We start from the raw sequence: 22,353 nt of genomic DNA on the forward strand, positions 1-22,353 counted from the left end.
TTTTCGAATGGTAGGTTCTTAATTTTTATTGACATTTTTACCCCTCATAGGTGTAATTTTTAGATTTTCGCATGTCATGACGCTAAAATAATATACCCACAAAACTTGTCAACAAAATTGCATCTAAAGTTGTGATTTTCAAAAAAGATTATGAAATTACAAACAATTTATGAAACTTGTGTCGAGTTTCGTGCGATCACCTGCAAAAATCATAAAATTTGTGGAAGTCTGATAATTATGAAATTGTAGACGACTATCTCATAAAGTATTGTGAGATTCTAAAATATTTGGAAAAGGTTGATATTGTGAATTTCTTTTTTTTTTGCAAAATTTTATCCTATATAAATGTGCTTTTAGGTTTTTTGCTTCTTCTTGTTTGTATTTGGAAAAAATGGTAACCCCAATCCTCCTCTTTCTAGAACCCCAACCCTTTCAACGATTCTCGTGGAAGTTGTTCACTCCACTTTGTGCAAGGTTGTAGTATCATTCTTCTCAACTTCTCTAGTTAGTTATTAAGGTTGCATTATTTTTTTCTTTTCTTGTTTACCATTTAGGGTTTACGATCTTTAGAGATTTTTACATATAGTTACTTATTTTGGTCTATTGCTTGTGAATATTCAATGATTTTGTCAATATTTATCTTTGTATGATTGGGGCTAGGGTTGACTCTGTAGAAGCATCCAATTAGTTAGATATGGTTGGGGGTTGATTGTGCACAAGCATTGAATAGGGGTTAGTTGTGGGGGTATTGTGGGTTGTTGGTTGTTGGTTTTCAGAGCTGTTAACTGAGTGATATGTTATGCGGTTGGTGTAGGCATTTATGATGACTACTAAAATGGTATTTGTAAATTATTGTAACACTGAATAACCCCTTTGGAGATCTATAATGGTTTATAAAACTGCAGCTATAAGGAATTTGTAGCATTATTAATATCTCGTAAAACCAGATATATAGAAGAGTTAATGGTCCTCCAGTATAAGTGTACTCCAAAATTAAATGGTGAAGATATATAAATACATCTCTTAGACGACGATGATGTACAATCAATGTTATATAGGGGCAACATTTACTTAATTGCTAGTAAAACTACACTAATTGACAATATTTGTGAAGTTAAACAAGAAGTTCGATGATGCATAGTTAAATATCAAGTGGCAGTCCAAAGTAAATATGTAAGTATTCGATGTCACCAGCTTGGCCACAATAAGCGAAAACACAATTAGGAAGTAATGTGTGAGTATTCGATGCATTTTGAAAGTAGTCTATGACATGCTTTTTTATAATTTACATAATATTTTTTTAATTAAATGCTCATTTTGTTTAAGTACTCATTTGGTTTAATGTTGTATTGTAGGTTCATTTTTTTAGTATGGATTGGTTACATTATTTATATTGAATCGTCAACCACTATTGTGTAAGACATTCCTAAACAATCAAACTGGTAATTACTTTTGTTCATATTTGTTAACTTATTTTGTACATGTTTGTTCACTTAGTATATGAATGTTACAGGTAAGATTGTAGAATATATCTTATTTTGTACATGCAATGCTTGAGATTAAGTGAACCAGAAAATGAAGGTTGAGCTTGCAGTAATGAAAGTTGATGAAGAGTCCAAGCCAGAGGATGCACTTGCACTTGTGAATGAAAGCTGATGAAGGCGACCATTATGCTTGCTGCAATGTCAACTGATGATGAGTTTTATCATGTATATGCATTTGTTTATAAATGAATTATGTATATAATAGCGAATGTAGTTGTCTAATTCTCATTTTTTGAGGAGAATAAATTATGTATATAATAGGGAATGAAGTTTTTTCATTCTTGTTTTTTTAATAGAATGAATTGTTTATATAATAGGTGATTGATTTGTTTATGATAATGAATTGTGTATATAACATGGAATGGAGTTTTTTCATTCTTGCGTTTTTAGTAGAATGAATTATTTATATAATAGGTGATTGATTTGTTTATGAGAATGAATTGTGTATATAAAAAGGAATGAAGTAGTTTGACCTTGTTTTTTGTTTGATATATGTTGAGAATGTAACAAGTAATTGATTTAATTATGAGAATTAATTGTGTATAATATATATAATAGAGAATAAACATATGTTTCGCAAGGTATATGCAAATTTCAGTTTATTCGTTTTAAACCAGAAAGGAATTTCGCAAGGTGTGTGTGATTTTTTGTTCATTCTTTTTAAATCAGAAAAGAATTTCACAAAGTGTGTGCGAATTTTTGTTCATTCTTTTTAAATCAGAAAAGAATTTCACAAGGTACGTGTGAAAATTTGCAAAAGATTGATATTGTAAAATTTCTTATTAGCATCGCACTAGTATTACAAAATGCTCTTTTCTTGCAAAATTTCTTATTCGCCTCCACCATTCGCAGGGAATTCGTAGGAAAAATCATTAAAGGGGGGTCAATTTTTTGGGGTTTGCAAAAATAGAGCATTTGGATGCAAAAAAGGGGTTGAGAAATAAAGTGTCATTCTTTCACAAAATGAAGTCGCTCATACATTTTATTCTTTTACAAAATGAAGATTCTCATACATTGCATTCATTTAATTCTTTCACAAAATAAAGTCGCTCATACATTGCATTCAATTCATTTTTTCACAAGAATGTTGCTTCTTGCTACCTCTTTGATAGGGAGAAAACAGAGTATGTACATAGGTACTTTATCTCTTTCACCTCAATAATGTTGTATATCATTGCATCTTTGATTGAGAGAAAACACTACACTCTGTGTTGTTTTCCTTATTTTTTTTTATCTCACCTATACCATGTAATCGAATGCTAACTCTGAGATACATCGACTTTGTGTTGATGAGGAGAAAATACATCTATCTTGTTATCACAGTTCGTTAAAGTGGAGGTCTCTCATCGATTCCACATCATCATCGTTTATGATGAGAATGGGTTTCCAGATGATAACTTGCAGACTTTAGGTTTTTTGTTTCACCCACACCATAAGATGCACTTACCGAAAAAACTCACAGTTTGTTCAAGCGGAGACCTCAAGAATGCTGCATATCTCACCCATACCACGTGATCGAACGCTGACTATGAGATACGCCAACTCTATGTTGATAGAAAAATATATCATCATTGTTCTCGTTCTCTATGATGAAAATGGGTTTCTAATTTCATTTCTTATCTCACCCATACCATAAGGTGCCCTTATCAAAAAAACTCACTGTCGATGAAGCATCGTCGATCTTCTCACTGCCAATTCTTGGCCTTGAGAAAATGATCATAATTTCCCAATGTTTGGAGACCACCAAAAACCTAGTTTCTATGAAACCCTAACTTTGCTTTTATACTATGCTCATCCATAATTTTGCAAGAAAAAAGAATTTTGAATACTTCATGTGATACTTGTATGCAATTTTGCAATTATCGGACTTCCGCAAATTCTATGATTTTCATAGGTGATCACGTGAAACTCGTTTCACAAATTGTTTGAAATTTTGTAATCTTTTTTTAAAAATCACAACCTCAAATGCGATTTTATTAGCATCATGACGTGCGAAAAAAAAAATTTGCACTTACAAGAGGTAAAAGCGTAAAGAAAAAATTGACAACCTGTGATATTGTCCATTCGATGAATTTGGTAAATTATGGGTTGTTTTTTAAAATGCGACATTTTTACGTACAGGTCATTTTCCGTTAAAAAACTCACCTGACTAAGTGTACGAAACTGCCGTGAACCAAAACAAAAAGTTTTCCTATAAAGAACTTTGATTAAAATTTTAGTAAAGTAAAATGGGCTCATTGAACTAAGCTCTTCACGTATAATTTTTGAGCCAAAAAACACAAAAGTCCTTGTCATAGATGAAAAACATGAAACAAATAAGGTCGTGGGCTTATTGGTTTGAGCTTTCGCTTGATGTTTCTCAGTTCTTGTTTGTCGGAATGGCTTATTAATTATCTTTAAACTAAGAAAATCATATGGACAACCTAAACTCAATTACACACATGCACTTCAAGTAATCAAATTTGTCAGGCAATATGGAGTGGTTGCATGATTAAGGGCTTGTGCAATATCTCAATTTTATGAGTGATTGAGAAACAACTCAAGTCTATAGAAGGGAATCTACGTCTTCACATGCATATAGGTGAGTTTGTCAGAGGTGATAAATTTGCTTGAAACATTAGACAAGATGACCTACAGATCTCATGAAGAATTTTAAATCCCATCCTTTTAATCATAGGTCTTTAGCACTTGCATCAGAATGAGATATGAAGATGCTAGCACATTTTCATTTTTTTTATGTAAATAAAAACCAGTTTCTCTAACTATGACATCTATATGGGGAAGAAAACACTGTTTCCATGTGCTATCAAAATATGGTTTTACCAAAATAAGGTGTTAAAAGTTATAGTTGCCAAAAACATCTTTTAGGCCCTGTTTGGAAACTAGGAGGTAGAATAGTAGTTAATGCTTTTGGCAGAGACTTGGTCAAACTATCTTGTAGTGGTCATTTGAAAACTGGTAGCTGGGATGGGTGTTTATGCATTTGGGATGGGAAGTGAGGTCTTCTTACCTTTGTATTTACACTAAAGAATGGAATCCACAGCTACCACCTCTGCCAAATCCAGGATTTGGTGGTTCCCACTTCCTCAAATGGCACTTCCTATCTCAGCCACTAGTTTCCAAACTGAGCCTTAGTGAATGGTGTTGAAATGTGGTGTTGGGGTTGCCAATTTCATCCGGTCAAGAATCTTTTGGCAAGACCATTGCTCTCAAACTAGGGCTGTCAACAGTTTGGGTATCCATCCCATCAGGGACCCCGCCCAAGTAACTAATTAGTCGTTAAATTTGAGTTAAGCTTGGGGTTTGTGGGGTCAAGAAAGTGAAATCCAAAACCCATATCATTATAATTTAAAGAGTTTATATTCATAAAAAATACATATAAAAAACTCAAGTCAATCCAGTTTGGTTCAGATATTCGATAAAAATCATAACCAAACCCGACCCGCATATTTCTCGGGTCAAGATTGGTCAACCCAACTACTATCCAGGGTCAGCAGTTTTCATGTCCATACCCGAGTATTTGGGTCAAGTGCCCGATACAAACCCAATCCATTGATAGCCCTAAAACAAAAGAGGATACTGGGGAAAATGCAACGTGCCCCCAATTCAAAGCTCCCAAGCATAGCCTTACCTTGATGGTTGGATATAATCTTCTTTAACCGTACATGAGAAAGCCCCCCGAGCGTATGAGAGGCTTAGCTGGTCTTCAGCACATACATGCCCTGTCAAAACATCTATGCGTCTCACCTCTCATCCCACAATGTTCAAATTTGATCTTTTTTCTTGATAAAAAGAAACTCCATGACCCCCCGTCATGCCACCAATCCACTCTCCCTCTAACACCATCTATACCAACTTCCTTGATTCCTTCACTTTTCCAAGGGTGCACCAATTTGAGTGATCTCAAGCAAACTCATGTAAGGGTAGTGGTACATGGACTCCAACATAACATGTTTCTTGTAACCAAATTAGTACTTCTATACTCTTCCTTTGGTGATATGGTGTCTTCCCAAATGGTTTTTGACAGAATGTACAACCCATCTAGTTTCTTATGGAATGTGACCATTAGGGGCTATGCCACTCATGACCAGTTTGAACAGGCCATCTTGGTGTACATTGACATGAAGCAGAGTCGTGTGGTTCCTGATAAATTTACATTCCCTTTTGTGCTCAAATCTTGTGGGGGGCTGTCAGATTTGGAAAGGGGCAAGCTAATCCATCAGCATGTAGTGGTTCATGGTTGCTCCAATGATGTGTTTGTGGAGGCTGCTCTGGTCGACATGTATGCCAAATGTGGATCAGTGGATGATGCACGCCAAGTGTTTGATAAAATGGTCGTAAGAGACTTAGTTTCATGGACCAGCATGATCTCTGGGTATGTTCACAATGGTTACAACTGTGAGACATTGGAGTTCTTCGCCCTAATGCAAAGTGCAGACGTGAATCCAACCAGAGTGAGCTTGTTGAGTGTGCTATTGGCCTGTGGTCATCTTGGAGCTTTGAGGAAGGGAGAATGGTTTCACAGCTACATTATTCAGACTGGGTTTGATTCTGATATTTCAGTCATAACAGCCCTGATTGATATGTATGCTAACTGCGGGAGTCTTGACGTGGCTCGGTTTTTATTCGATCGAACTGTTGGAAAGGATGTTGTTTGCTGGTGTGCGATGATAACAAGCTATGGAATGCATGGTCATGGCAAAGATGCAATCAGTGTCTTTAATATGATGATCGATGAAGGCACCAGACCAAACCATGTTGCATTTACATGTATTCTCTCCGCTTGCAGCCATTCAGGCCTGTTACAAGAAGGCCAACAATATTTTAGATCAATGGTAGATGAATATGGAATTACACAAAGGGTAAACCACTATGCTTGCATGGTAGATCTTCTCGGCCGTGCTGGTAGATTGAATGAAGCAGAAAAGCTTGTTGAAACAATGCCTATACCGCCTGATACTAGTGTTTTTGGAGCTTTACTAGGTGCCTGCAGAATCCATGGTAATCTAGAATTAGCAGAAAGGACTGCTGCAAAACTTTTCCAGGTAAAATCCAAGCATCCTGGATACTATGTTCTGCTTTCAAATATATATGCTGCCAAGTCAAGATGGACCGACGTGGAGAGGGTGAGAAAGATGATGGTTGAAAGAGGACTGAGGAAGACTCAAGGATGCACCTTTGTGGAGTTCAACAACCAGGTTTACCGATTCGGAGTTGAAGATAGATGGCATCCACAATGGCAGCAAATCCATTCTCTTCTAGAGGAATTGATGGCACGAATGAGAATTATGGGCTATGTTCCTCTAACAGACTTCGTGCTTCATGACATTGAAGATGAGATGAAGGAAACTGCACTTTCTTATCACAGCGAAAGGCTAGCTATTGCATTTGGGCTTCTGAACACGAGCAAAGGTACTCCTGTTCGGATCACCAAGAACCTCAGAATCTGTGGCGATTGTCACAATGCTACAAAGTTTATCTCAAAGATTGTTGATCGCGTGATCATTGTCAGAGACATGAATCGCTTCCACCATTTCAAAGATGGTCAATGTTCTTGTGAAGACTATTGGTAATACTAGTACAACAATGAACAAAAGCAGCTAGCCTGAGCAGTATACTTTCAAAAAGACTAGTCCATTGAACAAGCATACCAACAAGCAGCGTAAACGTCAGTGATAGCTGACAAGTCTGCAGGAAAAAGATCTCATGATTCTCAAGAGCGATACGCATGCTCATGTATATTTGATGCACATATGTATGTGTTTGTGTGTGTGTGCTGTCTAACCTTGCTGCGAAGATATTCAACTATCTTGTTCTTGTAGAGTTGCAATTGGAATCCCAAGCACTAGATGGATGGACTTTGGTGTTTTGGCAGGTTGTTCGGGATCCTTTTGTTCCATTTGAAAGAAAAAGATCCCAAAGAATCAATCTTTCTTGTAGTTGATGAATCTCTGTTTGATTGATCAATGTGTGATTCCCTGACATCACGATTTAGAGTGCAGACTCCGACCACTTGAATCTCAAGATCAAATCAGGGAGTGGAGCCATAGTGACAAACATTTTTATCTGCAATTTCTCGTTTTTCAAAAACTCGTGAGAAATTGAAAAAAAATCATAAATCTCGCATTTTTTTCAGCAAAATCTCAGCAATAAAAAATAAATTAAAAAATCTAAAAATGATTTTTTATAAGAAAATATTAATAAAATTTATTAAAATGCATTTAAATTGCAATAAATAGCTGTTTAAAACGTAAATATCGCATTTAAATTGCGGTATTTACGTTTTTTCATAAATCTCGCGATATTTTGAAAATCTTGCGAGAAATTGCAGTTTTAAACTTTCAGGCAATTTCTCGTGATATTTGTCACTATGAGTGGAGCACAATTTTGTTACTCCTATTAATTTACTGGCTCTGCAGCTGCTGCTTGATGCTATATCCTCTTGTACGTCAGCCTGCACAAATGCTTCATTTGTTTACATGTGTTTCCACCTCAGGATGTATATTTGCTTCACCCTTTAATGTTTTACTCCCTTTTGTTCTCGTCTAACAAAAACTATTGCTAATTGTCCATGCTTGCATTATCAATCACTACATATGAAACAAAAAAAAATCCAATCCTTGGATGAAAAAACCAGTAAAATAAGGATTAAAAAGTTACAAGATGTGGCTGATGTTTATGATTTTCCTTTGTTAGAGTTTCAGAATAAGAGCACGTAACCAGCAAAAGAAGATGACAATTAACTGTTTACTGCAACTTGCCCATTGACGTTGTGCCACTGCATCAAGGACTCTTCCAGACATCAATGCCTATAGTGCCGTATGTGCAATCCAAACCACCATGTTAGTTAGAAATATCACAACTGCTGATTAAGTAAGGGATCTTTTGGCGATTGCCCTACTGTTGCCAAATAACCGCCAACACTTCCAGCAACCCCGGAAATCCAATTATTCAACCATGAAGTGCTGCGTGCCAGTAAACCAGTTTGAGCTTGGGCATTAGCTTCTAGCACACTCCTATGCTCCTCCTCCACCAAAAGGTCCACCCACCTCTTTGCCATGTACTCCTTCACAGCTTCAGCACCTTTGACCACAACCTCCATAGGTGGGATAATCAAGGGATTCTCGTCCAGATTGAGTTTAATCAAATTCTCGAGTCTACCAAATGTTCCGGGTAGATAGTGAATCTGATTGTTGCTGATGTCAAGTTCCCTGAGATTAGTTAGATCCCCAATAGTCAGAGGCAGCTCTGTTAGATCGCTGAAGTTGCTGCTCAGATTCAGGACCTCAAGGTTTGTCAGCATCCCTATTGAAAGTGGCAGACCACGAAGCTCATTGAAATGGGCATCTAAGTGCCTCAGAGATTTCATTTCACAAACTGAAGAAGGCAAAGAACGTATCTTGTTAAGATGTACCAGGAGTTTTTGCAGGTTCACCAATTCATACCCAATGTTTGTTGGTAGATAAGTGAGCTCATTAAAGCTTGCGTCCAAGTCTACCAATGATCTGATTCAAAAAGGTTAATCATGATTCAGAAGCAATAACTAAAAAGTTTCAAGAGCTCTGAAAACAAGTGCAACATGAGAGCAAAGGTATACCTGCAGCGCGATATGCTATCAGGTAGCACTTTTAGCTTGTTCCCAGAGACATCTAATATCTTTAAATTAAGCAATAGGCCAATTGAATCTGGCAGTGACACTAAAAGATTGGAAGAGAGATACAATTCCTCCATATTTTGAAGCCCTGCTATTGAGTCAGGAATTGCCTGCTTGCATAAGCACATTAAAAGGGTAAATCAGAAAATGTCAATTCCAGCACCAGGAAAGCTAATTTCAACAGCATGCATGCCCCAATAGTAACAAGAAAAGAAATGTCATAACCTTAAAAAAACTAAGATTCAATATATTCCTGAAAAGGTGAGAAATAGGTACAAAAAAATATGTGGATGACATGGAAAGATGTTGCATATAGCATGGGTGTAAATCAAGGAATACTAAACTGCTTCTTAATACAATGGAGAACCTTAGCACGCTAAAAAGAGATATATAATGCAGACAAGAATTCAGACCTTGGCACTAGAATGGCTGTAAATTTATTTACAAAAGCCACAACCTCTGTTTCCAGGATAATTCCCCAAACTAGTCCAAAAACACATGAAAAAAAAGAATTGCTCAAAGCTGCATTTCAATGCCAACTCTTCTTGACCTGGGACTGAATGGAAATCATTCCCATAATAAGGCATTAAACTGGTAAGCCCATCAACAAATGTCGGACCCTCCTCAGGGCTGGCAAGGTAAGGCAAACTTCCCCTTTGTAATCAGCAGGCAAATAAAATTTGGCTAGCAGCATGTCACAGAGCTTCAAAGACCTGTACTGGTTATCTTCAAATACACCAAAGGACCTACAAGTGATGAATATAATGGGAAACATAGCATGATAGGACACGATGAAAGGTTAATAGACATGCATTGGAATCCAACATTCAACAAAAGACCAACGTACATTAGATAATGAAATTAAAAATATGGCATCCTATTATTGGCTGATTTGAAATAAAAGCTAGAAGCACCCAACTGGTTGTAGATGGACAGCCTATCAAAAGAATTTGGTTCTAGATGGATTGTATGAAGCACATAATTTTGAATATCAAATTGCATGATATGTAACCCACTGAAGACCTGACAGCACATACAATCTACATCATTAAAGGAGCAGTATAGCACATACAACACTTTCTTTAGTTTAAAGCAGGAAATCTGTTTTTAGATGATCACAGTGATTCATTTATGATGCTCTGTGTTGATATCGTAAGTTTAGCTTCTGGTTGAAGTTTAACTTCCTATTCTTCAGTTAGTAACAGTTTTTTTTTTAACTTTATATATTTCATGCAGGATTAGTTGTAAATCAATTTAACATGACTTATGGTGTTCTGTTGGTAGGAGCTTTCTTTTTTCTTTTCTAAAATTGAAAGCTGTTTTGTTAAATTTTTCTGGCAATTGCGAGTCATCAACCAATAATTACACTTGAGATAAGTATGTTCATTTTTTAGCTCAGTAGCTTTAGATTTGTAATTAGCACTGTTAATGGCTTAATTAGCATTGTTTTCTCCTCCTTGAATTTCATTATGAATGTTCAGAATTTGCTGTGGTCCACCAGATCATAAAAATGCGTTGAAATATCATTGTTGGTGATTGTTACATTTCTCTAAAATTATTCGGCATAATTTGTAAGAGGACATGCAGTAATTCAATTAGTTTATTGCTTATATTCTTTACAGTATATATATATATATGTATATATATATATATATATATATATATATATAACTCGGTTTCTACAAAACTTGGCCGAGTCATGGGAAAGTTAGCTGAGTCATGCATATATATACATATATAATATATTATATATAATATATTGGTAAAATACTATAAAATATAGATAGTATATACATATATTTATATATTTTATATAAAATATAAAGTTAACATGACCCGGCCGAGTCACGAGTCACTCAAGAACGAGCCAAGTGATGAGTCACCGGGTTTTAAAACCATGGTCACAACAATGTTATCAACATAGGCAGTCATAATACATATTCCCTTGCAATGTTTCACAATTGGAGAATGCATTAGTAAAGACCCATTCTCATTAGGCCCTTCCAGAAAACATAGTTGCAGGTGTTTTTGCTTGATCTAAACCACTGGGTGTGTTTATCATAGTTTACTCAGTAGAGAACATGTATTAGATTAGGTATTTAATGGCCACGAGGGGACAAAGCGAACTCTTCACAAATAGGGTGTGTGGAATAATTGTTATTTCAGAGGAATCTAAATGCAGTGTTCAATTATGTTCTTAGCAATTATTCCAACCCCTGTATAGCTTTATTGGATTTGTACAAACTCACCTCCTTACCCTAAAGCAAAACCTAAAGGTGTCGACATAGAGATTTTTTCATACATAAAGCTATCAATTCAATGTTTAATACAGGAAATTATTTATCAGAACATGGAGCAAGTAATACTCTTGTGAATTCCAGTACAAGGGTTGGAAGTTGGAACAAACAGCTCTTCGCAACCTCTAGCATAGGTTTGTAACCTAAGCCATCAAACTTTCTTTGCAACATTAAATGGATAAATCAAGATTGAGTTCCAAGGTGAAGATCCACTCATATTCCAACACTTCCTTACCTAGAGGCAAGCTTATCAAATACCAAGTATCACTCTACTCAATTGCACCATAATTTCTTTCCAAGTAGGATTCAATACAGTTTCCTCAACATTTTAGAGAATTAGGACTGAATCATTACTAACCATAAAAAGGTTGAAAGAATTGGATAATAAAAGGAGAAAACAAATTCACAGGTTGTGTGAAGCGCAAGTACATATCCATTTGCCCGAGAAACCATATTACCCATTACTCGTGCCGACAATGTAGTTACAACAAAAATCTCTTTTATATGTAATTAATCTTGAAAAAGTGGTCTTGTTTTTTGTCATCAGTGTTCCCGAGCATTCTATAAATGGTGGATATAAAAGCATCCCTCAGTGCAGATTCTGCTAGTGGCAACAATTGAAACACTTCATACAGTGGTGATAAGAATTTAAAAAAAAAAATCAATAACAGAGACCATGTTGGTTTCATTAATAATAATAATAATAATAATAAAGGCCAAGTGCAAGAATGTTCAATATGTGAAGACCATGAGAGAGAGGGAGAGTGCGTGTGGCATTGCAGAACCAACCACAGATGACAACCTATAGAAAACAAAGCGTAAAAAGTAGGCGATCCAAATATTATCAACAGATAGAATTCACTAAATCAGGGTAATCACTGCAACACAAACAGCAGAATAACTAAATTCATTATCACTGAAACATTCACAAGAAGATGCGTCCCAAAAACAGATCAAAATCAGCTGAACAAGATATAATCCTCCCCAAATTAACAGAGAAAGAATGGAGCCGAACCTCAAGCTGATTACTGGAAAGGTTAAGAACGACCAAGCTGTGAAGCCTCCCGAACGCCTCGGGAAGATGCCGCAGCGCACGCCCGGAGAGAACCACGCGTTCCAGCTTCTTCTCCGTTGCTACCCGCAAGATATTCACGACCTCCTCATTGACCTCGTCCCCAACATGCACAAACTCGGAACTCATCCCCTCCGCAGCGTACAGCTTCTCCAATTTCTCCTCGGCCTCCCTCAGAAGCTCCGCGTACGTGCTGTGCATCTCTTCCAACTGAACGACCGCCCTGAAGGGCAATTTCTCCTTCTCCGCTTCCTGCCTGCATTCATTCTCCTTCTCTGCCTTCAAATGCACAGTTTGAAAAGAAAAGGAGAAACCATTCAAGACCCTAAATCTTCGCAACCCAATTCAAATCCATGCAAATATCATCCACGACATTTCAAGAATTCAAACTCAAAACTCAGGATTCGAGCATCCCGAAGAATTCGTTCAAATAGATACCGAATTTTGGCGGGATTTCGTTCAAGAATCGAAGAGGATGAAGCCATAGAACAAAATTGGGGAACGAACCTGGCGATTTCTCCACTCGAGGCGATCTATTTCGCCGGGGCGGGGCGACAAGACGACCTCTTCGAGCTGCTTCGACAGCTTGGCGTCGATCTCCGCGATCCTGCGCCTCGCGAAATCGACGGATTCGTGGTCGGGCTGCTCGCCAAGGCCCTGAAGCACGGATCTTGCCTGAGCCACGCTCGACACAGACAGTTTGATCGAGTCCGAGGCCTCGCGGCTCCTCGGCGTCATCGTCTCGCCCGCGGTTCGGCCTTCGCTTCCTCCTCCTGGTTTGGGGCTCTCGATATCGATGCGAAAGGAGGAGGAAGGCTCGCTGTTTCCGCCAGTGACGGAGTTCTCGTTGATTCGGGGAAGGTGGGGATGGTGGTGGTGATGATCCCGAGCCATGCCCTTTTCTCAGAGAATGAGAGGACGAATCAAGGAGTTCTGTCCTGTTCTTTTTATGGAAATGTCGGTGAGGGCTTCTGTTCTTCCTCGTTGTCTTGTCATCAAACCTGACTTTGTAGATGGATTCAACTCGATTTAATAAGAATCGACCATTGGATCGATGCTTTTTCGATAAAAAAAAATATGATTTTTTCAAATTACAACATTTTGTGTTATGTCAACCGTTAGATTTTTTAAACGCCTAAAACTCTTTAACACAAGTCAGATTTCGGTAGTTTAAATATCGATCTTTACTAAATAAATAAATGTATATCACATTTATGCAGTCTGATTTGATCCAAAACAACTTGCATCAATGAAATGGGAACGAGGGGCATGGAAAGATTGGGGACGGACCGGGGATTAGAGATGGGGGATGGAGTGGGGGCGGGGAAAAGTGTAAGTCCATCCCCGCACAGGTTTTGATTTTAACCTTTATTTCCGCCTTCAACCCTGTTTCATGTCCTACATTATCGACATGGGGCCCTTTATTTTTTCCCAGTCCACTTAGGGATGGCAGTGGACCGAGGGAAAGCGGAGCCCCACCCCGTCTCGCCACGTTTGGACTGGGGACCAAGGGCATGAAACAGGGATGGAGGGGGTGATGAAGGTTAAAATCCATCCCGGTGCGGGAATGGAGGCGGGGATGGACTTATGCTTTCCCCCGCCTTGCCCTACCCCGTCCCCGCCTTGCCCCGCCCTGCTTCATCCTCAATCCTTCTAAAGGCTGACAATAAATCGAGGGGAAATAGGGCCCCGCCTCACCCCCGTTTGGACTAGGGATGGAAGACATGAAATAGGAATGGAGGCGGGGGTGGAGGTGGAGGTTAAAATCCATCCCAGTGCAGGGATGGAGGTTCGGATTTTGAGATGAGGCAGGGGTGGAGACCTTGTCCCCTACGCCCGCCCGGTCCATTGCCATACTTAAATAAGGATAATATCGAGAAACATGGAAATAGTGGAAAACATTTGCAAAAAAATTCAGAGCCATTCATCTTGTAGATGAACAACATCTAGAGCACAGAAAATGAAAGGCTGAAAAAAAAACAAGGAGAAATGATGGCGTTTGGGTTGTTGTTTATCTCATAGAAGAACAGCATCCAAGGCACCTCTACAATACCTCTGACCTGATACGGTCTCTTTATCAAACCTGTCAAGGAGTGACAAAGAGGGACTTGCTGCATCATAGTCACAGATCTTGCTATGAGGCAAACAACGCTAGTCATTAGTTAATTAAAAATAAAATTCTTTGGAAAATCTTGAAAAAATATCAATATACTTAAATATTTATAGTATCTAAAATTATAATAAAAACATTAATAAAATATAAATAACTAAAGAATATAAAATATTGGGATGAAAATGTGATATTCTTAAAATATATGATGTTTTAAAAAAATATAGCATTATAAAATTGTGAGATTTAAAAATAAATAAATAAATGATATATGTGACAATAACATGGAGTCCAATTCCTAATAAAATGAGACTCTCTTACGAAAGAAGAAGACTCCTAATAAAATGTGTCTTTAAACAGGATTGTAATTCATTTGTAGATGAAACTTCATGTACTTGGATAAACTTTCAAAACATGTAACTCTTGAAATTCTATATAAATAAGAGAGCGGCCTTATCTCAGGGGGGTGATAGCCAAAGAGAGAGAGAGAGAGAGAGAGAGATCTCCTACAGTGAATGTAGCTCACGTTGGACCGAACCACTATAAAATTTCTGCATTTTTTCTTGTGTGTGTTTATTTCATGCCTGGCATGAGCTTTGCAAATTTACGTGGTATCATAGTCAGGCTGGCTCCATCAAATTTGCTCCTTTGATCAGTATTGTTTGATAGCTAGTGGCGATGGCATCCAACGTCGTTCCTAATCCAGTTATGTAATGGAACACGTTCGTGTCCCTAGTGTTGATCAAGTTTGATGGAAACAATGGCTTGTTATGGTGCTCGTAAATTGAATCTGTTATGTTCAATCAAGATGGATTACAATCCAACTAGTGTCAATTCAATATATAAGAGAAGGTGAGCTCCTCAAAACTATTCATGAGTATATTGTTTAGAAGTGGGTTGATCAACTCGCGTTGAGTTGGATTAAGCCATCGTTAGCGGTCATGTTGGGGCAAATTATTTGGATCCCTTCTGGCAGGATGCTTGGATTGTTTTGTAACAATACTATGTGTCTCGTTCAAGTCTCGGGATTCTTCAAATAAAATGTGACCTCAAAAACATTGAGGACAAGAGCATGGTAAAATATTCTTTCTCGCATACTCCCTATGTATGATTGATTAACCAATTTTCGAAGAAGATCTAGTTCAATATACGTTTAAATTATTTAACTCAAGAGTATGAGTGTGTCGTTACTACCTCTACTCTTAACAAGCTTTCAAAATTTAGTAAGGTTTTTGATCTCTTACTAAATCAAGAGAAGAGACAGTAAATGGTGAATTCAAAACCCATTAATAAACTGAGACATTCACGATAACCTTCTTCTTTCAAAGAGGGCATGGAGGTCGCGATGGCCATGGAAGATGGGCGGATTGATTTAATCCTTTCTTCAAAAACTATCAAAATATTGGTGCAAGAGAAAATCAGGGACAAGTAAGGATGTCCCAATGTGATGTTGGTTAGAGGGACGACTCGATAGTATGCCAGTTTTGTGGGCGTAGGAACCACACTGCACATATGACATCTTGAAAGCCTTTGTAGCTATCGCCTTAAACCATATGCATGACAATATTTTGCACAATGATGCCCTCCATCCATCTTTAAGAAGTATTAGGCCATATTTATTTTTTCAAATGACAATAAAAACCACAGTATTTCATTAGTCAACGGGGTATATTTTATTTAAGAAAAAAAACTAAACAATTTTAAAATGACATTCAACACATAACAATGAGCCCTGTCATTTTTAAAATGTTAAAACATAAAATAATTTTTGGTATACGAGTATCACCGAGGGACCGTCCGTCTGGCTAGCAGGGTGGTTGTGAGGGTGATGAGATGAAGGCACCAAATCAAATCCCACTGAAGCATGTGTGTGTACATAGCTTTCAGAGGTACTAAGACAAAGGCAGAGTGGTTGTAGGGCCCCCACCTGGGGTTTGCCTCACTTCAATGGGAGTTTTTCATCATAAAAAAAAATGGTACACATTGTCTTCATTTTTCCTTTATATATATATATATATATATATATAATGAGTCTGTGCTAAACTGTATTTTAAATGTATTTTTTAGATTCTCATGTGCTTTTTACGCAATTCTGACCAGTGTTGTTAAAAGCGTTAAGGCGTAGCGAGGCGCTCTACCAAAATCTAAGGCGAGGCATAAGCCTTGATGTGCAAAGCGTAAGCCTCAAAAAAAAATTTAACTTAAAAAAAACTATAACAATTATCTAAAATTATAAATAAATAAGAAATGTTTTATTGATGAAGCACCAACCAATACGAAATAAAAAATCTCAAATAAATATGAAAAAAATATGAGATTAACATGTAAAAGTAACATTAATGTAACAACTTGATCTATGTAAGTATCTAAGAAATTAAATATGAGCATTCATTAAATAAAAAAATAATATTAACAACAATATACATATTAGCACTAACAATATCAGGTCATATTTAGAAAATGCATGTTAACATTAACAACCAAATGTTAATGTATTTGTCCAGAACTCTTCAAAATGAGAGTATTAACATTCACAATTACAATTGAAAGACCTAAAAAACATATAAATGGCCAATAGCTGTATGATATGAATTAGGTCCTGGGCTCTTGTTGTGTCTCGTCATCATCAAAATCTAAGTCTTCAATATCATCATCTGAAGAATCCATATAAACAGGTTCTCCTTCATCTTCATTCTCTAACTCTTCATCATCTACACTTTCTTCATCCATGTCCTCAGTTACTTTTTTTGCTTTTCTTTTTCATTCAATAAAAAATCATGTATTAAATATTTATGTTATGTAATTAAAAAAATACATTTATATTCATAGCTAGGTAAAAGGAATATAACTTTACCTTGATCTCTTGAAGATATGTCTTTCCTAAAACCACTTTGTGAAACATGAGATGAAGTGACTTTTTCAATAGGCACATGCTCAATGGCATTTATGTCGAAGTTTGGATCCAACCATGAATCCTCCAACCAATTGGGATCACTTGGCAACACTGGATCTTTCTTCTCCACAATCCACTCATCTTCTGAGTCTATATGATCTAGACATATAGGGTCTTTGGTAGCCCTCCTCCTCATGTTTCTCTCTCTTAATTTCATATTGTATATTACAAAAATTAATGCATTCATCTTCTCTTGTTCAAGTCTATTTCTTCGTTTTGTATGCACCTATAATTTCAAATCATTGATAATCAATTATAAGATAATTAAACTTATAAAAATGTATTTCAAAAATAAAATACAAAGTCACAAACCAATGAGAAAGTACTCTAATTCCTCTCACAGCCTGATGCACTGCATGTCAAACTTAGAATTCGAATTGCAAAATTCATCAACTCAGGATTTTCGTGCTCAATTGAACTCCACCAATCAGTTGCATTCAAATAAAATTAAAAAAATGATAAAAACATTAAGAATGTCATAATTAACAAAAACATAAAAAAAATATTGACAAATAACAACATAATTGCAAACTTACCAAGACTTTTTAATTTTATTGTTGTAACAGCTGCCTCTCTGCCAAATAACCCATTTGCCTTTTTAAATGCATCGATTTGTGTTGTAATTTTTAACTGAATATTTGCATCAAAAACTATTTTTTTAACATAATCATAAAAGTCACTCATAACTTCTTCATCAGGGTTGAAGTTGTCAGCATAATGAAAATGTGGATTTAAATAATAGGTAGCTGCATGCAAAGGCTTATGAAGTTGCAAGTCTCGTCGTCTATCAATGATATCCCAAATAGGTTTATATTTTCTTTCGACATTGTCAATGTTTGAAGCAATTTCCTTCTTCGCTCTATCCATTGCCTCATACAAAAATCTCATAGCAGGTTCGTCTGAATCAACTAGTCGCACCACTTTCACGAGAGGTAGTGTAGCTTTAATTGCATATGATATGGCAGCCCAAAACTTATGATCATTAAGAACAATATAAGAAATGTTTTAACATCAGATTTCTTATAGTAATTAGATCTAAAATTTGAAGATAAAAACATCGACTTTAACTCTTTCTTATAACATCCAATACTATGAAGTGCAAGATATGTTGTGACAAAATGAGTGACAACTGAATGCAGAAGTTTTTTCTTTTTTGTGAATTTTCTCATTAAATTTAATACTCATACATGACTATAAATGTATCTTGTAATTTTTTTTGTCTTTTACACTGTATCTTTAAAAATTGATATCTTTCTAATATTTTCTAACATAAGATCCAAGTAGTGCGCTTCACATTGTGTCCAAAAACATGTTTTCCTGCTGTTAACATATTCTCAGCTGCCATATAATTTGGTGCATTGTCTATAATGAATTGTACCATATTACTTTCACCAACTTCTTCAAACAACTTACACAAATTTGCACCAGTTTTTTTCATGTCGCTGATGTCAACGAACTTCAAAAATATTGTCTCAGATGAGTTGTTCACGAGAAAATTGATTAAGTTTCTTCATTTTCCATTTGTCCAACCATCTGCCATAATGCTGCAACCAACCTTTGGTCATTCTTTTTTTAACTCTTTTAAAATTTTATGAGTATAATATACTTCGTTCTTCAAAATCCATGCTCTGATCTCGTGATAAGAAGACGATTTGAACCCTCACCCATAATTTACAATAGCTTCTACCATTGCACCAAAATATGGATTGTTGCAAAGATTAAATGATAAGGCATTTGCATAAAAAAATCTACCAATGGCACGACATACACTTTTTCTTTCATTTCTTTTGAAAGTAGTGTTTATTGTGGTTTGTCGTGCTTTTTTGTTCACAAAAAGGTCCATAAGACCACCTGTACTTGTTTTTGCATCACTACATGAGTCACTAGTTTCTTTATTCACATTATCGCTGGTTGATGATCCAAAATAAACACTTCTCCCGATATCCAACTTGTTTTATTCTAACTCTTCTTTCTTTTGCTTCTGATCCTTTAGATGATTTTGAAAAAATCTTTTCATATCAGGTGAAATCGCTTCGCACATGCTTACACCATATTTTGTGCCAGCTAAGTGATGTTTTAGCCTATAGATGCCTCATGTAGTCACTTTATGACAATATTCGTAAATTACATGTCCTACGAGTTTGGGATCTCTAGTGGAATTTGGAACTTTAACTCCATGATCTCATCCTATATCTTTTCTCATTGTTCAACTGCAAAAATACATATAACAAAATATATATTAACATCATGCATTATGTTGACCACATTACATGAAAACAAATGCAAAAAATGTATACCACATTCAAAACTTGTCATGTTTAGTGAGATTTTTAAAGAAATCTAAAAATCATCATACTATATTACACTAAAACTTCAACATAAGTATTAATGTACTGCAACTTTTTTTAACTAGTCTCACAAGTATTAATGTATCTAAAAACAATAATTAATAAATTAACAACTAAATTCTAATCTAAATATAGGAAATAAAATTTTTGAGATTGAAAATAAACTTAACAAGAAAATGATGGCAAATGCAAGCAAAACAATAATACACCTGATGCAGAGAACTATTAGTAGTGATGCAAACATAGATTAGCAACTAAAAGTAAAGATACAAGTAGTTAACTAATCCAAGAGGAACAACGCCAACATTTAGGCAGATTTGATATATGAATCAACGATAAATTACTAACAATGCATATAGAAGTATATTGTACAACCCAACATCCAGTGGCATGACACTTATACCAGCCTAAGCTAATCAAAAGCAGGTTCATGTTCATGGACAGACATATCCAAGGCCTATAGCATTGGCCTGAAACAGGCTAATCCTCGAGGAGAGACGGAACAACTAAAAGTTAAAAATTATGTATGAATTAGAAACATCACTGTGTTTACAAAATGATAGAACAACTAAATAAAATGATAAATGAGGCGACCATCATCAATAGTTTGATTAAATACTGGAACACATCATCAAACATAATAAACTAAGACTTTCTAAAATACATAATATTAAACTAGCATGAAAATCAACACATGCAAAAACATGAAATAAGAAAATCTATAAAGAATTGTATCAATGAAATAACACTTAATATAAACAACCAAATATGTATTAGAAGAAAGAGAATCTAAAAAGACAGTAACAGAGAGGGAGAGATATAAGAGACCAAGCCCTGCAAACAGTTGCAGTTATCAGCTTCCTTCCTCACTACTTATCGACAAGGCAAATGGCAGGAGGGGTGGAGCCCCCTGCCGGCAAAGCAAGGAGGACAGGGGGGAGAAGCTCCCCCCTTGTCGACAAGGCAAATGGCAGGGGGGTGGAGCCCCCTGCCGGCAAAGCAAGGAGGACAGGGGGGAGCAAAGCCCCCCTGTCGACAAGGCAAATGGCAGGGGGGTGGAGCCCCCTGCCGGCAAAGCAAGAAGGGCAGGGGGTGTAGAGCCCTCTGCCTGACGACAAGGTGAGCGACAGAGGGCGGAGCCCCCTACCGAAAAAGAAAGAGACAGTGGGCTTTGCCCCCTGGCCGATCGACCAAGAGAGAAAAGCAGAGGGGGGAACCCCTGCCCACGAGAGGCGATGACAGGAGGCACCGCCCCCCTGTCGGTCGACCCCAAAAGAAAGGCAGGGGGTAACTCCCTGCGGACGAGATGCAACGACATGGGGCTCTGCCCCCCTGTCAGTTGACCAAGAGAGAAAAGCAAAGGGGGGGGACCCCCTGCCCACGAGAAGCGACAACAGGGGGGCACCGCCCCCTGTCGGTCGACCCCAAAAGAAAGACAGGGGGTAACCCCCTGCTGACGAGAGGCGACGACAGGGGACTCCGCCCCCCTGTCGGTCGTCCAAGAGAGAAAAGCAGAGGGGAGAACCCCCTGCCTACGAGAGGCGACGACAGGGGGCACCGCCACTCTGTCGGTCGACCCCAAAAGAAAGGCAGGGGGTAACCCCCTTGCCGACGAGAGGCGACGACAAGGGGCTTCGCCCCCCTATCGATCGACCAAGAGAGAAAAGCAGAGGAGGGGGTAACCCCCTGCCAACAAGAGGCGACAGCCCCCTGTCGATCGACTCCTCACAGAGAAGAAGTAAAAAAGAGGGTTTACCTGGTGACGGTGACTTCGACGTCACCAAAAAACGCAAAGGAAAGGTGGCGTCGGGGATATCGGTCGAGGTCGCCAGAACAGACGGCGGTGGTGATGTGTCATTGGCGCCCTCGCAACAGAGAAAAGAAGACGGCGGTGGCCGACGGGTCGTTGACGCCTTCTCAACAAAGGTAAGAAGAAGGTGGAAGAGGCGATGACCGGCTGCGGGTGGTGGCCAGCGACAGCGGTCACGGAGGACGAGAGGGGACGGAGTGGAGATAGAAAGGGTGAGGGCTTTTGCCCCTCGCCCGAGGCGACTATGTCTTTTTTAAAGACAAAGGTTCTCTCAATCCTTCGAGCATACAGGTCTGGGCCCATCCGATTTTTTAATGCACGCCTCACGGTGAGGCGCGCCTCTAGGCCTTGAGGGTTTTACACTTTTTAAGTGCGCCTCAAGGCAAAAAAGACCAGCGCTTCGAGGCAAGGTGCACATTTTGCGCCTTGAGGCACGTTTTTAACAACACTGGTTCTGACCCTATAAATATGTTGGTCATGGTCCATTTACTAAGAATCCACACTTAGATCATGTATTTTCAATGAAAAAACTGATGTTTAGAGCCTAAAAATTTTACAAAGATTT

At 37.6% G+C, this 22,353-nt stretch overlaps 1 protein-coding gene and 1 pseudogene across 2 annotated transcripts; one reads left to right on the top strand and one right to left on the bottom strand.

Annotated features, from left to right (window-relative positions):
• The first annotated feature begins 5,542 nt into the window (after positions 1 to 5,542).
• Positions 5,543 to 7,117, top strand: LOC149840764 (pentatricopeptide repeat-containing protein CRR2, chloroplastic pseudogene; annotated as a pseudogene).
• Positions 7,118 to 8,100: 983 nt separating this feature from the next.
• LOC149840765 (plant intracellular Ras-group-related LRR protein 3-like) lies at positions 8,101 to 13,564 on the bottom strand. 2 transcript variants are annotated; one of them, XM_090003306.1, is made up of 5 exons: positions 13,075 to 13,564; positions 12,511 to 12,846; positions 9,142 to 9,308; positions 8,959 to 9,049; positions 8,759 to 8,849 (listed from the first exon to the last, which is right to left on the bottom strand). In XM_090003306.1, exons 1-5 carry the CDS (start codon positions 13,459 to 13,461, stop codon positions 8,841 to 8,843), a joined length of 990 nt encoding a protein of 329 aa, XP_089859432.1. In that variant the 5' UTR covers positions 13,462 to 13,564; the 3' UTR covers positions 8,759 to 8,840. The 2 variants fall into 2 exon arrangements, with proteins under 2 accessions (XP_089859431.1, XP_089859432.1); XM_090003305.1 differs by having other exon boundaries at positions 8,101 to 9,049.
• Positions 13,565 to 22,353: the final 8,789 nt, after the last annotated feature.

Source organism: Nuphar pumila, chromosome 4 (genome assembly GCF_984573655.1).
Source record: "Nuphar pumila chromosome 4, dmNupPumi1.hap1.1, whole genome shotgun sequence".
Lineage (NCBI taxonomy): Eukaryota > Viridiplantae > Streptophyta > Magnoliopsida > Nymphaeales > Nymphaeaceae > Nuphar > Nuphar pumila.